The 16,432-nt window shown below is 38.0% G+C and overlaps 1 protein-coding gene across 5 annotated transcripts in view; it reads left to right on the forward strand.

The window, feature by feature from the left end:
• The window catches only part of GNB4 (G protein subunit beta 4), a 72,984-nt gene extending 58,288 nt beyond the window's left edge, over positions 1–14,696 (forward strand). For 4 of the 5 annotated variants that reach the window (XM_054835752.1, XM_054835754.1, XM_054835755.1 and 1 more), the window contains exons 2-10: positions 2,069–2,168; positions 6,534–6,572; positions 7,256–7,362; positions 8,325–8,388; positions 9,205–9,367; positions 9,567–9,633; positions 9,773–9,974; positions 11,201–11,417; positions 12,638–14,696. In XM_054835752.1, the coding sequence (XP_054691727.1) occupies positions 2,112–2,168; positions 6,534–6,572; positions 7,256–7,362; positions 8,325–8,388; positions 9,205–9,367; positions 9,567–9,633; positions 9,773–9,974; positions 11,201–11,417; positions 12,638–12,744 (1,023 nt within the window). In that variant the 5' untranslated portion in view covers positions 2,069–2,111 and the 3' untranslated portion in view covers positions 12,745–14,696. Of the gene's footprint in view, positions 1–2,068; positions 2,169–6,533; positions 6,573–7,255; positions 7,363–8,324; positions 8,389–9,204; positions 9,368–9,566; positions 9,634–9,772; positions 11,418–12,637 lie in introns of those variants that run through there. The other variant, XM_054835757.1, reaches the window with a different exon arrangement.
• The last annotated feature ends 1,736 nt before the right edge of the window (positions 14,697–16,432 follow it).

A 16,432-nucleotide genomic window follows, 5' to 3' on the forward strand; every position in this document is an offset into this window, starting at 1 on the left:
TGCTTTAGACATTTGAGTCCATTGTTTTGTCTGTCTTACCTTTATGTACGTTCTAGAACAAAAAAAGGGAAAACATTTTAAGAAGGATAATTTGACACTGTCGGAACTGAAAGTGGTGCTATATTTCATAGAAGTATAGCATTCCAATCAAATATATTAAAATTAAACTTCAAAGACTATAAAGGCATGTGATCAGCATGCATGCTAAAGTGATTACAGTTTTTAATGCTTGATTTTTGAAATCGGACATTAGTGTCAATGACTCCTATTTTATGCCTGCTGTGCATTAAGCAATATTAAATAGTCTGGGCCTCTTGAATAGGAAGATGATGGTAAATAAAGTAGTCTCTTAGAACGTTCACATATGGATTATAATGCCTTTGTAGCTGAACAGAGCACAGGTTTAAGGAAGGGAGAGGTGTGAATGTCACAGTTAGCTTATATATAGCTGAAAATATTAGATGTTCTAAGTCACCACTGCGCTCTTACCAAGTAGGATGTCTTTTGATTTGGAGATGATCCAATTTGTGTGTGTTTGTGGGTTTATTCTGAAATGGACTTTGCAGCGATACCTGTGGAAAGCATGGAAGTTCAGAATGAAAGAGAGTAGATGGATAATTAATGAACATACGTTTTTCTTCTTGAGTAGTGAGAAGTTTCCTCTCTCTCACACACTTGTGTAAACTGTTAGTACAAGGGTGATTATCTTACTAGTAAGGTACTTTGAACCAAAACCTTTCACTCTTTACATCTATGAAGTGTCTTTTATAGATGGAAAAAAGCCTTCCAGAGTCTGTCTTTTAGAGCACATCACTACTGAACTAGAAAGATCCAGTAGCTAGACCAATAAAGGGCTTTCCCTAGAGGTCTACAGCTTACCAGACACAGTGACTTTTCTTCCTCTGTTTTTTTGCCATTTTTCTGTGGGCTGTATTGGGGGGATGCTACTGTATTGTCTCTCATGCTTGAATATGTTCTGGATAGGTTCCTTTCCCTGCTTCTTTTTCTTCTTCCCTTAATTTTCATTTTGTGAATAGTAGTCTGACTCTCATCTTTCTTCTATGAGCTAGCAGTGTTTTGGGCTTTTTAGATAGTATAGTGGGACCACCACCTCCACCTTTCTGGTGTGCTTTTTCTATCATGAAAAAAAAATACAAACAAATGCCTGGCTTGTTTGTGAGCAAGCTACTAGCTTATTTTACTTTCACTGCAAGGATATCGAAGTCTACATGTATGTGAAGAGACTTAAGAGGTCTCTGTAGTGGTGTACTGGACATAAAGAGGAAAATTGATCTGAGGAAACTGTTCAACACACTGAAAAAATCAGATGCAAAATCTGATTAAAAAAAATACTAACCTGAAAGTGTGCTTGCATGTGGTCTTACTGTTTATTAAGGTTGCTTTGAATCCTTGTTCAGATGAGAACTGCTTTAGGCTGCTGTGGGCTGTACCAGCATGAGGATGCTTTTAGGGATGGTTCTGTCTTTACTGTCCCTTCTCACTGTGTGGGTGCTTTTGAAATTAAAACATCATTGTGCCTTGGCAAGGAAAATATGGATAAAAATTGTAGAAACCCTGCTATTTCAGCTGTAGCCAGGGATTCAAAATGTTCATCTTTAATTAAAACAAAACCTGCCTTGGATGTCATGTGCAAAGGTGCTTGTATGGTAGCAGAGTTGAGCTCAAAGGGAAATGTTTAAGGTGACCACTGCGGTCTTTGCTCTCTGTTGCCATCTTGGGGTGAAGACTGACAGAGGTTTCGGGGTGCCTGAGTAGAGTGGCACTGCAAATGCATTCAGTAACAGTTCTTTAAAGTACAGTGGGTGGTTCTGTTGACAGTTGCTTCTATATTCAAAATATACTTAAATTTAATTCTGCTTTTTGTGGTAATTCAGGAATTGAAATAACTTAGGTCTTGCCAAATTTATTAGTGTGCTAACGGGAATATCTTTTTTGGAAGCCTTTCTAAAGGCAGAATAAATATATATAGGTTCATGGGGTTTTTTGGTTTATTTTTTTAAAGAGGAGATAATGATACTGAAACTTATTTTTTCACTCTTTTTGGCAGGTTTTCTTGACTAGTGGAGTGTGAGAAATAGAGACCGAAGAAGATGAGTGAGCTGGAACAGTTACGGCAGGAGGCAGAGCAGCTGCGAAATCAAATCAGAGTAAGAATTGCTAACTGCTCATTTTTCATAATAAAGTTCCTCCTTTAAAGGAATAGTGTTTAAGCTGTGCAGAGCGTAAAATATTTTCAGAATATTTGTTTAAAAATCGAAAAAGTAAGCCATTGGTATAATGAAATGCATTCATAATATTTATTGAACAAAATGTTTTATTTCCTATTGAAGTTTGCTATGTTTTATTACTAGAGGTGTGTGTATGTCTGCAATATTTTATTTTGGATTTAAAAAAAGTGAGCAGCAAACTTCTAGAATCTAGGCATGGCAAGTTAAGGTTTAGAACATTAGAAAAGTTTGTTTCTGAGCTGAAAGTGACCCCTGCACTGCCACTTGTAATAAGCAGGCAGGTCAAAGCATGGAGCGTGAGAGAAAACCTTCCAGGGGTGGATGCATTTCTACAGGCTGTATTTCTTTGCCTCTTCTTGAGTTTATTTTTTAAAATTTTTTTGAAAATAAGGATGTGCTAAATTTTTGTCAAAATTACTCATTGAAGATAAACAAAGTATAAGCTGTCATGCCCAAAGGCAGTTTACCAGGAATCTGTTGCAACATGCCTGTGTATTTCAGTGATACAGTTTTCAGTAGAGAAAAAAGTATGAAGCATAATAAAGATCTTTAAAGTCTATTTATTCTTCATCAAAATTTCCTTTTTCTAAGCATGCAGCATCCACAAAGCAGATGTATATGGGAGTGCCTTACTTACAATCACGACTATCCACTAAGACTACAGGTTTCTTAGAATATGTTGCGTGCACACTGACTTTTTAGCATGACATCTGCTGGCAGCAGCTGTTTTGTGGTGGTCTGCTGCCCAGTGCAATGGACTTCAGGCTGCTTCTTAGTTTCAGCCATGCAATAAACACACTTCATGTGTCTGTGCTTGTGTTTGGGGCAAATGTTGCTGCTCATTCAGTATAGTTCAAGGAGAGTTCTGAGTCCTATTGTTTTCACTTAATGCACTGATGAAAGACAAGCCAGGGGTCAGTCAGAGTTGTGACACTGGGTACCCCTTCTAGCAGCTCTGTAGAGGAATGCAAGTTTTAGTTTAAAATATTTTTTTGTGAAGTTAAGCTTTATTATGGCATTGGACAAATAAAAGATATACAGAATTTTTTAATTCTTCCTTGCCTGATGCATAAAGACTTTCTTACTACATTATGTTCGGGTGAGCCAGTTAGTCTTTAATTCAGTCTTAGTAATCAATCAGTCTGGTTTTATGCAAAATGCTGTTGTGTGAAGAAAGAGGTAACAGGCAAGTAAGAGAGCTAGAATGTAAGAATGTTTGCTTTTTTAATTTTGGAACATGAAAATCTGATTGTCCCTTTGTATAAAGAGTCCATTTTGTGGCTTTAGGTTGATTTAACATTTCCCATGTAACTCTCACGCAAACCTGAAACTGGATCTATGCAGATGCAGCAGCTGAGTAACCATGGCTATTGCCATCAGAGTCTTTTGGCTCAGCATTGGCAATTAGTGTTTGCCTCTTTAGATCTGAGTGCAGGGTTGGATACCTTACGCTTAATTTTAACTTCAGATTAATATGCAATTAAAAATGCCTCTGATGACTTTATTCAAGAAACATTCTGACCAAATAATTCAGTTTCATATTTGTATAGGTGACTGCTTATCTTGCTTATTAAATCATTGCACATTTTTCTTTCTAAGTAGGTGTTCTGTTTGGAATGGGTAAGAGGATAGATATAGGATCTAAAAAAATAAGTTGTTTTTTTAAGTGTCTAGAATATCTATCGGGCTGGTAATTTTCAGGAATTATTTTTGATGTACTCCTAAAAAGAGGTGAGGTCACTAACAGCATTTGGTGTTTTATACATAGCTAGCAGTTTGCTGTCTTAGTTGTTTACAACTCTTGGGTTTTGCCTGATATTTTCTCTTAACAATATAATCACGAAAAAGTCAGCTTTGTGCTTGTAGGTGAGTTCCAGATAAGATTGTACCTAGCAGCTTCCTAAAGTAGAATAAACTGTGAAGCATAGCTGTCAATTTTTCAATCGACTTTTTGTAGTCTGCAATGTTTTAGAAATGTTTGATGATTATTTTTTTTTTATATCTAGGTGATGTGAGTATCTTTGCCTCCCCATGCAGTTACTACAGCTGTAGCTCAGTTCTGTACACAGATAGAATATGCTGGAGGGATAAAATAAGACTGCATGAATTTTTAGTGCAGGAAGTTTGAAATATCAGTGAATGACGAATATTAGCTAGCAGCATGGCTTTATGGTTAAAGCTGATTCCTAGTTCTGTCTATAATAAAAGTTCCCATGTGATATGCATGTCCTCACTTTTTGAGAATTGAAATTCAGGATATGATTTTTGGAAGTGTTGCATACTTGGCACAGTGTCATTTGAAACTGAATGACATCGTGAACAAATAAGACACTATATTTTAGAAAATACATGTAGTTTGGGGGGAAAAAACGAAATCTTAAGTGTGTGTGCTAGGAAATCACAGGGGCTGCATGTTGATCAGGCAGATAGATTTTTCTCATAAATTCTGCATTGTCTACTGCATGAACTGAGAAAAATCAATTATATAGAGCAGCTTTTTTATCTTATGACACTAATGATTCTGTTACGATGATGCATATGTAGAAATGACAGTTAAAATGTGAGAATTAAAATAGCCTGTTGAAACTTTGCTTTTCCTGCAACTTTGCTAATTGTATGGCAAGTATTAGACAGCCTCAAGTATAGGTGTTATTAGTAACTCTTTCTTCAAGAAAAATGGCTTTGTTTTGTTCAGACTGCATTCAGAATTCATTTTATGTTGAACATCTTCAAGTGTTTCAGCTAAACTAAACAATTAAAGTTGTTTAAAATCCAGTGTGTTTCTTCCTGTGGATGAAATAAGTCCTGAGTGCTAGGGGATTTGCTGCTCTGGTATTTTAAACCCCTCCTGATTCCAGACGTCAACATTTTATAAATATTTCTACAGTTCAGACATTTTAAAAATAAGTTGAGATGACTTAATCCACTCTCAGGCTTGCTTTCTGGGAGGAAAGCTATAAAGGGTGGTCAAAATAAACACGCGCTAAAAAATTGTGACAGTTGCAATGTCAAGTAACTCTCAAGCAACAGCTTGAAAAATTTTAAGATGCTAGTCTGAATGCATTGATGCAGTTCCAAAATGTGTGAGTACATGTTTCCTTTCCTCCTCTCAGAGGACATTGCCATTAGCGTGCAGATTGAACGCTTTCTTGGGACGGGGGACACACAAATGAGTGGTAAAGAAGGCCATCTGTCATTTGTGGGATGCCTGCTTCATTGCTTACAGAAGTTGGAAGGTATTTGGAGAAAGTGCAGGGAGTTAGAGAGGGTCTTGTGGCTGATCCTTCAATACTGCTGTCGCTAGTTTTATCTTCAACTTACGCTACAGAGTTCCTGTCTAGTTTTAAGCCAATTATTTTAAACCTTGCTTCTCAGAAGTGGTTGCTGACTGTATGCCTAATTTTTTCGAAGACAGGAGCCTGAGTTGCAGGAGTGCAGTGCATTTGCAATTGTAACTGAAACCAGGCTTTGCAAAATCCGTGTTGCAAACCAGGCTCTGCGGTGCTCGCCTGTGTCAGGTTCCCAATCTGTTACTCTGATTATACAAACGAAAGTAAAGTCTGTTTTCTAGGTAGGGTTGAATAATACGCAGAAAGTAAGTCATATGCCTATAGAGTCTGAAATAATGAAAAAAAAACCCCGGAATATCTGTATGGAGACCTGTGCACCATCCATTTTGTGAAACCAATGAAGGTGTTAGTTGACTATTTTTTTTCCTTCATTTTGTATGAAGTGCATCAGCAGCTTAAGCTTCGGTAAGCCTGCTCTCCGTCCTGCTCTCCAGATCCTGCCTGTTAATTTTCATCCTGCCTTTCAGAACTAGCATCGTCCCACCTGCGACGGCAAGGGCGTTAATGTGAGGGCCTTATCTAGCACAAAGCTTGCTAATTGTGTATAATACGCGGTTGCTTTTTCAGGTGGATCGGTTCTTCCCTTGGTGCTCAGCACACCCTGGGCAAGCACATCCACACCAGGGAAGGAATGCAGGGAAGAGGATAGGCGCTGGGACTTTGGGATGGCTCCGGATGCCTTTGAATCACCTACTCTGTAGAAAGGGAGACTCAAAGGTTGCTGGGGCATGGCCCTTCTTAAGTCCCTCTTCCTCCACTACCCCCAGCTTGTGTGCCAGTGCTTTACATTCCTTGGACAATAAAACATAGCAGGGTGACAGAAGGCTTATTTTAACAGATTATAACAGAAGGGTTATTTTCCCTTCAGACTTTTTCTCTCAGGTGATGCTCAGTGTTGCCTTTTAGATTCAAATTGTTCCATTTTTTGTTTCAGGATGCAAGGAAAGCATGTAGTGACACAACTCTTGCTCAGGTATGTTCTTGATTTTGTGTATTACTTGACAAATAAAAATAACAATCCCTACAATTTATGACTGTAATGTGTTCCTATTTAGTAGCTGAAAGAATAAAGTGAAACCAGCCTTTGGAAATGTAACATGTATTTATACAGTTATTTTAAGAAAAAAAACACCAGCAAAAACAAATTAACAACAACAACCAAACAAAAAAAAACCAGTAAAAAAGTCCCCACCTTCTTAATGGTTCTGGCTTCCAGTTTACCTTTTAAATAGATTGTTTAGTATATTTAGAAAGCCTTAAATAAATATCTTCTAGCTGTGTTTTAGAAAGAAAAGGATTTTGCATTTAAAGTTCAGCCATGCTTTAAAAAGTAACAGTGTAGTAAATATTGGAAGATTTTCTTCCATTGATTTTTAACTGAAACCTTTCAGATTTGATAATCTCGGTATTACATAGTATTATTTTTAAAAACTTTCTGAAGTTTCAGTTATAGCCATTGTGTATATCTTCTGTAAAATCTGTTTTCCTCAGTGTTGCACGGACCTAAGCCTGGATTGTGCACTAGTATCTTTTTTTTTTTATATATATTGCATGCCAAGATAGCTTATTTTCTATCAAAGTTCAAATGTATTTAGTTATCTTGTATGTTAAAAATAGTTCTCAGTATCTGAGGGGTTTTTTTTTATTTATTTTTAGATCACAACAAGTCTGGACTCAGTGGGTCGAATTCAAATGCGAACAAGGCGTACGCTTAGAGGTCACTTAGCTAAAATCTATGCTATGCACTGGGGATCTGACTCAAGGTTTGTACAAGTGACCCTTCAACCTGCTGTTTAAGGGTTAGAGATCACATTGTCGACTTCAGAATTAATACCAGGTTTTGGGAGCCGTGTGATACGGTGTTGGTGCCCTCGCAGGGGGGTCACAGACCACGACTGTGGTGGGTTGTTTGTCTTTTGTTATAGTTTGCCTTTTAAAAACCAGTGAGGATTTCATAGCGGTAATAGAGAAGCCTTGATTGAAAGGAGAGGTACTTGGCTTGTTCTTAGCACAGGCATTTTGCCTTTTCCTTCTTTTTCAGTTTTAACTATGTTCTTTGAGTTTATTTAAGCAGAGTGGAGTGTATGTGGTGAGGCATATTTTTGGAGTGATGGATATTGTATTTTCCAAGATGTTGAATAATTATATAACTTCTGTGATAACAGAGATTTAAAACCTTTATGGACAAATTTTATTTAATTGAAAAAAGATCCTTTTGTAGATAGTGGGAAAAGCTACTTAGCTTCTAGGCAGGAGTTTTGTTACGCTGCCTTTAGAGCAGCTGATGGTCAGATGGTAGTAGTGCCTCATGGTCTACTCTCTGTCATGTAGTCCAGAAAGAAATACATATAAAATCTGCTCTTAAAATAAGATTTATTTCACCCTAAATTTCTTGTTTATTTTTGTGTAGCTGTACGGTTAAAATATTAGTATATGAAAAATAAAAGCAGCTGTGGAGAGAGTTCATAAAAAGTGTTTTCAGTAAGCTGTTTGGTTTTGTCCATTGTTAATCATGAGTCCTTGTGGGCATGTGACTCTTTGGTCAGGTAATATATAGATCTTTACAGATTTTTTCCAACAAATGCTCTTCCTTAAAAAAAAAAAAAAAAGTAAAAGAAATTTTGAAATTTCTGAATCACTTGGTAATCATGCATGATGTATGTCTATTTTGAGATTTTTTTGGTTTGTTATATATTAATATATTTTATTTTGTGTTTATATTTAGGCTACTAGTCAGTGCTTCTCAAGATGGAAAATTAATTATTTGGGATAGTTATACAACAAATAAGGTAGAGGTTTTTTTTATAATCCGTATCGATAATTCATGCATAATTTGTGTGTCGGAGGGGGCTTGTGTCTATTTTTTTCTGTGGTTGCAAGACAAAAATGAAAAGAAGCAGTTGTCTTTCAATTCAGATGTAATCTTTTTTTTTTTTCCCTTTCATGACTAGCTGATTACTAGTGATATGTTGTAGGTTGTGTCTCAGAAGCAGTAGTTCTAGGTAATAAGTAATATTTTCACTCTAGTTTGCTGGTGCAGTAGCTCAGTAGCTTGTAGGTATTGCGCTCTGCCTGTGTGGTGTTGCTTCTGAAACTAATTTGGATTTAAATTGTAGAAATACATGACCTCAGAATTTACAAGAGTGCTTTGCAAAAAGAAAAAAAAAAAATCTGTTGAATGAGAAAAATGTAGGTAGTGTGTGGAGTGGTGATCTGCTTCTGTAAACTGTCCAGTCTCCATGGATACAACCATCCCACTTTATAACCTATAGTTCAGAGATGTAGAAGAATTGGACAAAGAAATCTAAGTAGAATAAACAAATGTTATAAATGTTTAAGTTTAGAATAGCTTTGCTATTAAATAATGTTGTACTGAAGTTCTGTATATCTACCCTAGAGACTACTGGTATTTTTCATCCTAGTATGTATGTATAAATATGAACATGGGTTATAATATGTGTTCTAAAATTAAAACACTGAAACTTATGATACACAATCTACCTGGTGTGTTTAATCTGCTATGTCATTAACTGATACGAATGACATCGGTGAAAAATGAAAGCTTGCATGTGACATTAGCGTTCATGAGCTCTGTCTTTCTGAAGATGCATGCCATTCCTTTGAGATCCTCCTGGGTGATGACTTGCGCATACGCACCGTCCGGAAACTACGTTGCCTGTGGTGGATTGGACAACATCTGTTCCATATACAACTTAAAAACCAGAGAGGGCAACGTGAGAGTGAGCCGAGAGCTGCCAGGGCATACAGGTCAGCCATATACTTGCTTCAGCTTTGGGTTTTTTATTGCACCAAATGAAACAATCTCGCTTTGAGGTGAACGGTGAACTGTGAAGCAGTTTTGTTGGTTTACAGACTAGCCATGGGAGAACTTTAATCACTGCTCTTGGATTTTAAACTTCAGTTATTACTTCTGGGTCTGAAACTAACATAACTGTTTTCTTTTTAGGATATTTGTCCTGTTGTCGCTTTCTGGATGACAACCAAATTGTCACTAGCTCAGGAGACACCACTTGGTGAGTTTCTGAGCTCTGTGGGCCTCTTTCTTTTCTTTCTTTTTTTTTTCTCTTCCTCTCCAACGCTTTAATTTGTGTTTAAAACTTAAACTCTCAAATAATGACATACATTGTGTTAACGTTGTCACTTTATCTGCAGCGCTTTGTGGGATATTGAAACTGGTCAACAGACCACCACATTCACTGGGCATACTGGCGATGTGATGAGTCTCTCTCTAAGTCCAGATATGAGGACTTTTGTTTCGGGTGCCTGTGATGCCTCCTCGAAGCTTTGGGATATTCGAGATGGAATGTGCAGGCAGTCGTTCACAGGGCATGTGTCAGATATTAATGCAGTTTGTGTAAGTGACCATTTGTATTTCCACATGGGAAGAAAGGGGGAGGATAAAAGCTGTAGTTGCATGAATCCAGCTTATAGTCTACTGGGCTACCTTGATTTAAAATCAGTTACTTTGTTCGAGACTGTTAAATTGTATATAACGAAGAAGGTTGTCTAGTAACTTGCTATCTAGTTTATACCTCAATTATTATTACCATTATCTATGATGTATTGAAATGTTCTTGGAATAGTTTCAGCTATGTTTTTGTTGAGTAACTGAGACCTTATTTTTTTAAGAAGCAAAGAATGGAGGAGGGGAGCATTTTACAGTGTGGCAGTGTTTTAAAAACTGAAAATTGTAGGTAAATGCAATATGCTGAGAGGGAGAAAAAATAGCCAAGCATCCTTGTCTTAAAGTTTTTTTTTGTTGAACAATAGTGTTCTCGATATTTTTTGTTCAAAAGAGCTTTCAGCGAAATATTCTGGAAGGCAAAGTTAAAATCAGGACTTATGTTGAATATTCGTCCCTGGAATCATTTTGTAATATTTATAAACTGGATTATATTTCCTCTCTGTCATTGTAACACTATGTTCTGATCTGCAAGATACAAACTCTGATAAATAGGGAATGAAATCTAAGTCTAAGCTGCATCTGGTTTTGATAAACATGAAAAATTATTAAGGCTGAGAAAATACCAAAAGCATGACCAGTAGAAAAATGCAGTTCCTATACTTAGACCTGCATCCTGAGATGCGTTGAGCTCTTTTCATTCCCATTTCAATCAATGTGTAAGAATGACTCTGATGCGGAGTAGATTTTTTGGAAATTGAATTGCTTGCTTGCAGTCTTCTATCTTGGCTGAGCCAACCTGGCTGACCAGCTCAAGACAGAACATTATGTACCAGTTCACCCAGGTCTTCCTGGCCCACAGCCAGGATGCACATAACTGCCTTTTGCTTCATTTTGTAGGAATTAGTTGCATCCCCTTTGACTCCTGTTATACTGCAGGCAGGAACTGTCTGGGTAAAATTCCAGTCATTCGGGTGTTACCGGTATTATTCTAGAAGTGTTTTGTTGCATAGCTGTGTATATGCAGGCTCTTTAACATGCAGATTTTTTTTAAAAAAATAAATAATTCTGCCTTTATCTGGTCACCCTGGCAAATAACCCCATGATGTTTTTGAAATAATGCACGAATAATGTATTTTTCTGGTGTCAAACTCCTGTCTCTTAATTAAAACTTCCAGTTTTTCCCTAATGGACACGCATTTGCCACTGGATCTGATGATGCCACTTGCCGACTCTTTGACCTACGTGCAGATCAAGAATTAATGATGTATTCACACGACAATATCATCTGCGGCATCACTTCTGTAGCCTTCTCAAAAAGCGGTCGCCTCTTGCTAGCAGGTTATGACGACTTCAACTGCAATGTCTGGGATACTCTGAAAGGGGAGAGAGCAGGTGAGTTTGAGTAACTGCAACGAGCTGGTTTTCCATTTCCTTAGCAGAAAATGGATTTTCAAAATCTACAGAAAATGCGGAGTCGGTTCATTGCCAGTACTGCTGCTGATGTTAGGGAATCTGCTTGCTTCATTTTAACAGTTTTCTTTCGGAATGGCATCCTTGTATTTTATTGCGTTTGGTTATATCTTCCAGTTGCTGCATTGCGTTATGGTTTCATCTATATGAAATGTGGAGTAAATGCTCCAGTCAGGGAAACACTCCTTTTGTTGGGTATTGGTCATTATATATCTGTGTTCTGGAAGATACCAGCTCTTGAGGCTGAGGAACAGCCTCCAAAATTAAGTCACGCCTGCAGAAAAGCTGTTTCACTGAAGTGTATGAAATTAAGTAATACAAAATCATACATTTGCATTGACTTTTGCACCCATCAGAGGAAGTAATTCAGCTAGTAGGAAGTTACAGTTGTCTTTTTGCTTTGGGGACCATAATTTCCTGCTGTTGGGAGGGAAGTGGACACTTTTAGTCCTTGAACTAGTCACTTCTGTCAGGACAGACAGCGTGTTTATAGCAGAGCTACATCTTTCTCACTTTTTACAGTAATTTAAATGATGGGGTCTGGTTCAGTTCTGAACCTTGATTCTGCTGTTCAGACTGAAAATTAATCCTGTTCCTTAAGGGACCTGGATGTGGGAGAGCAGGCAAGTGCAAGAGTGGGTGGAAGGAAAGCAAAAACAAGGCGGGAAGCAGGGTACACTGCTGCTTTTCTGACACGATACATGGGGGTGGTTCTGATCCTTGGGGTGGGCAAAACATGGGAAACTCAGGGTAGTTCGTGTATCCAGGGCACTGTCAGAAGACATCACATTTGATTTTGGAAGTACTTGATGGCTGAAATTGTGGAGATCATTGCTGAAAGCAGGGAAAAAACAGTAGAGAGCCTGATTAGGGGTGAGGAGATCTTTGGGGCAGAAAGAAGAAAGAAAGAAGGGCAGAGAGAAAATGGAGGCAATATTGTGTGTACATATTTTTAAAAACCTCATTATTGAGTTTCGTGATATGGCTGTTGTGATGTATATAATTCTTCAGGGTAAGGACAAAGACAATGTTTACATCTTGCATTACATCTTTTTTTAGCAATTTTGAAGACTTACCTGAGAGAGCAGAGTAACAGCTTGACATCCCGTGAATATTAACTTTCATTGCTTCTTCTTTTTCAGGTGTCCTTGCTGGCCATGACAACCGTGTCAGCTGTTTAGGTGTTACTGATGACGGCATGGCTGTAGCTACAGGGTCTTGGGACAGTTTTCTCAGAATCTGGAATTAACTGGGAGCCAAACATGTACATTCTCCATTTGAGATCTGGAGAGATCAATGCTGCAGCCTATAGCTGTGAAATAACATTTCTACCTTGTATTTGCAGGTGAAGTTTTTCTATTCACTGATTATTACACAAAAAGGCTTTCTGTAAACTAGAATAAAAATCAAGTGAAGAAATAGGGGAGGGGGGAAGAAATCACTGACTTTTTAAAAGGGGCCAGCACACATAATCATGGTGACCGACAAACTAAGAGCCAGTCTTTTTGTTTTTGGTGGTTTGGTTAGATTGTCCTTGAAGGGTTTTTGCTTGTGCTCAGTCTGCTAATCCTGTACTTTTTTTTTTTTTTGTACATAACAGAATATACACATTATAGCAGCCAATCATGTAACATTTGTCTGTATGTAAAGAAATATGTTTGCATTTTTTAAGGAACTACATTTATAGCTTTGCTTTTAACCGGAGATGTCACTTCTGAGTTTTGTAGTGGATGAACTAGATTGCTGTTTTAAATGTTTTTGTGAATTTACTGTAGATAAAGTGAAGCCAATGGTATGTATGTGTTTTTATAATGGAAGGCATTTGAATTTTTTTTTAAAGGCCCTGGAGACTCCCAGTTAATACCTACCGCCTTATTCACTCACTTCTTGACCTGCTTGCCTATTTTTAATCATGGGGGTTCTTCCTTCAAGCCAGTGGTTCCTGGTTCATCCATTGGCAGTCATGGCCTCCAAACACCAAGGAGTTAACGCCAGGCAGACTTGTAACAACAGCAAAAATAATTAAAAAATAAAATATATATTTAAAAAACCATCCAGTTCCAGAGGTATTAGCTTCCTTACTGCAGCTTTTTGCATCAGTTATTCCACGCGGTCCTTGGGTATGGAAGCCCAGTGACCTGCATTGCTGCCGTTAAGTGGCTGAGTGCTTTTCCTTTTGACAATTCAGCTCTAACTCAATGAGGTAGTTTTGGCCCATCACAAACTCTAGCTGATTTGCACTAACAAAATGATTTGGCGTGATGCTCAGTGTGCAGAAAGCAGTGTATTCGCAAAGCTTGCTCAATTACCACAATCAACTGAGAAATTCAGGAGGACTTTGCTTAAATTCCTAAAGATTTAAATGTGCAGTTAATCGCCTGTAATCCCCCTCCAAATTAGGAGGTTGCCAAAGCATACCACAACCAAAAGCGCTTGTTGTCAGTTATGTGCAGTGTGAATTATAAAAGGAGTTGTGTAACTTACAATGAACCAAATAACCTTACTTACCTGTGTGACCCTTTAAAGCTTCATACTATAGACTTAGTGACTTGCTTGTTCTCCTGTGGCCACAGAGATCTGTACCATGGTGGCTTATTAGATGCTAACTGTTCTGCAGCTCTGTCACTGTAAATAGCCATTTCCTCTCCTGTTCCTGATTTTGTTCTGAATTTGATGCCAGTTGCTTATAAATGATAGGTTCTGATAAAGTACAGTTGAGTGTAGATAGAGGAAAATCAAGTGACTGATGCCCATTTGAAACTACCCGGGAAGATCGCTTAACTTTCTGGTGCCTGGCAGCATGCCTGCGCTCGCAATGGATGTTCTCTTGGGAATCTGGATGTCTGTGGCGGTTTTGGAAAGGGGAATTAAGTCTATTGGCTTCTCTTAAGTGACTTACTTTTTAAAGATACGTGAATTTTAAATCATTGGGTTTGGAAGATAAAGTTAATCTGTCCTCAGCTGAAGTTACAGGGAGTCTGGGTATCTCTGGGTCAGGTAGTAAATATAAGTGCCCGGTATCTTGTAATATACCAAACCAGATTTGTGGCTGAGGTGATTATTTGTCAAGTTTCTGACGTTTGTAATCCTAAATTTCAGTACTTCCAGACTGTGCCTGTAAACCTGCCATGTCTATAATGGTGAAGGTGCCAATAAATGTACCAGTCAATCACAGTAAATTCACTTTTACAAAAGGAAAAAGGCGCATCTTGTGCTGGAGAAGTATACCTTTACTAACAGCAGACTGTGGTGTAGGACCAAAAAAAAAAAAAAATCACACTATATTGTATGTCACAGGAATTCCTCAGCATTTTGTTTTATGATCTGTCTGCATTAACAGAACTACTATGGAATTCTTGTTACTCTCTTAAGCGAGCAGCTCTTTGGGATCTTGCAGACTTAGTTTATTTTTTAGTGGTGCACTTGATTATTGTTTTTTAACTCACAGCTGCCTTGAGTGCATCATTCTGGAAACTTGTTACAAAGGAATTTTAAGAAAATATTCTTTTTTTTAAAAATTTTTTTCCATAGAGGTGTGTTTTGAACCAGTTTCCTAGTCAACACCGTTGCGAAGACAGATGCCATTTTTATGTTCTGGTATTAAAACTAGTTTCTACTTGCAAAACTCCAAAAACAATTTTACAAATGTATATAACTTTTCTTAAAAGTTCAGGTAGACTGTAAACGTGGTGATGGCTCATACAGGTGTTACTGCAAATATCACTGTTGGATGGGCAGTTGTCTGTTGGATTCAGCTGCTTTTCAAATAAATAACACCAACTACTTGCTAATGAGGTTTCCAAAAGCATCATACACCTGTGGGCCAGCTTTTGCCGTTGGGTTAACCAGTGGTTGTAGTGCTGCAGGTCCTGAGGTGGCTCCTCTGGCGTCAGTGCATGAGGAAACCTGGAAGAAGCCTGAGCAGAACCGGGGTAACAGTATCGGGTGCTTCTTGGGAACTTGTAGAAAGCTTGCGATAGATTCTGCCAAGGTGACGTTTGCTGTTTAATTACTGGCCTGTACAGTTCAGTTTGTTTTGTTTTGTTTTTTTTTAAAGCCTACAGATGTAACACATTGTTATTATATGAGGTCAAATAATGAACTTGTGCAGACGGTGGTATTTCCTTTTTAAACAGCCATCAGTGACTTTTTGCGATTGATGCCCTTGCTGAAATGGATGTGGGTTTAATGGTAAAAGCTCACACTCTTCCTAATACAAGGAAGGGAATAAAATGACCCTTCGCAGGTTTTACTCCGAGATTTGGATCTCAAAGAAAATGGTATGTGCCTTCAGTTTACTGCAGCTTGTGTGATTTCTGTGTGCCATGACAGCACACTCACTCACACAGTGGATTTGGCACCACTAGTGGGTACATCTTAACCTGTCTTTTAAAGTTTGTTGCCAACTACGTAATTATCTGAATTTCAGCTAACTTGTGTAATTACAGAAATGGAGTAACTAAGAACATTGTGCCAAAACAGTGGTGGCAAGGTGACCCTTTCCCAGCCTCTCTTCTAAAAAGTCAGTCGGTTATGGCTTGGAAAGCAGAACTGTGCTTCATGTAACAAGATTTATTTTATTCAGGTACTTTTTTTTGGTCAGCATTTTCTAATGTTGCTTTAACTTGGCAATAGAGAACACTGATCAGGCAAGCACCCAACCTGGGCTTCTTCCCGTGCAGACTGGGACACCTGTTTATTGGTAGAGATGGTGGTTGAGATGCTGAAAACCATGAAAAGCTTCTACATGGCATCTTGCTGATGTATACTTGCTTCCTCCAGTAACGTGGGCCTGTTTCCATCTGTCTCCAGAGCTTTTTTCCTTCCAAACATCGCTATCCTCTGCCTTGGTAAATTGCAGATACGTTGCAGTATCTGGCAGACCTGATAGTTCAATGTATTGACAACAATATATACCATTTGAAATGGAACGTGGA

The sequence above is a fragment of the Grus americana genome, chromosome 9 (genome assembly GCF_028858705.1).
Source record: "Grus americana isolate bGruAme1 chromosome 9, bGruAme1.mat, whole genome shotgun sequence".
Lineage (NCBI taxonomy): Eukaryota > Metazoa > Chordata > Aves > Gruiformes > Gruidae > Grus > Grus americana.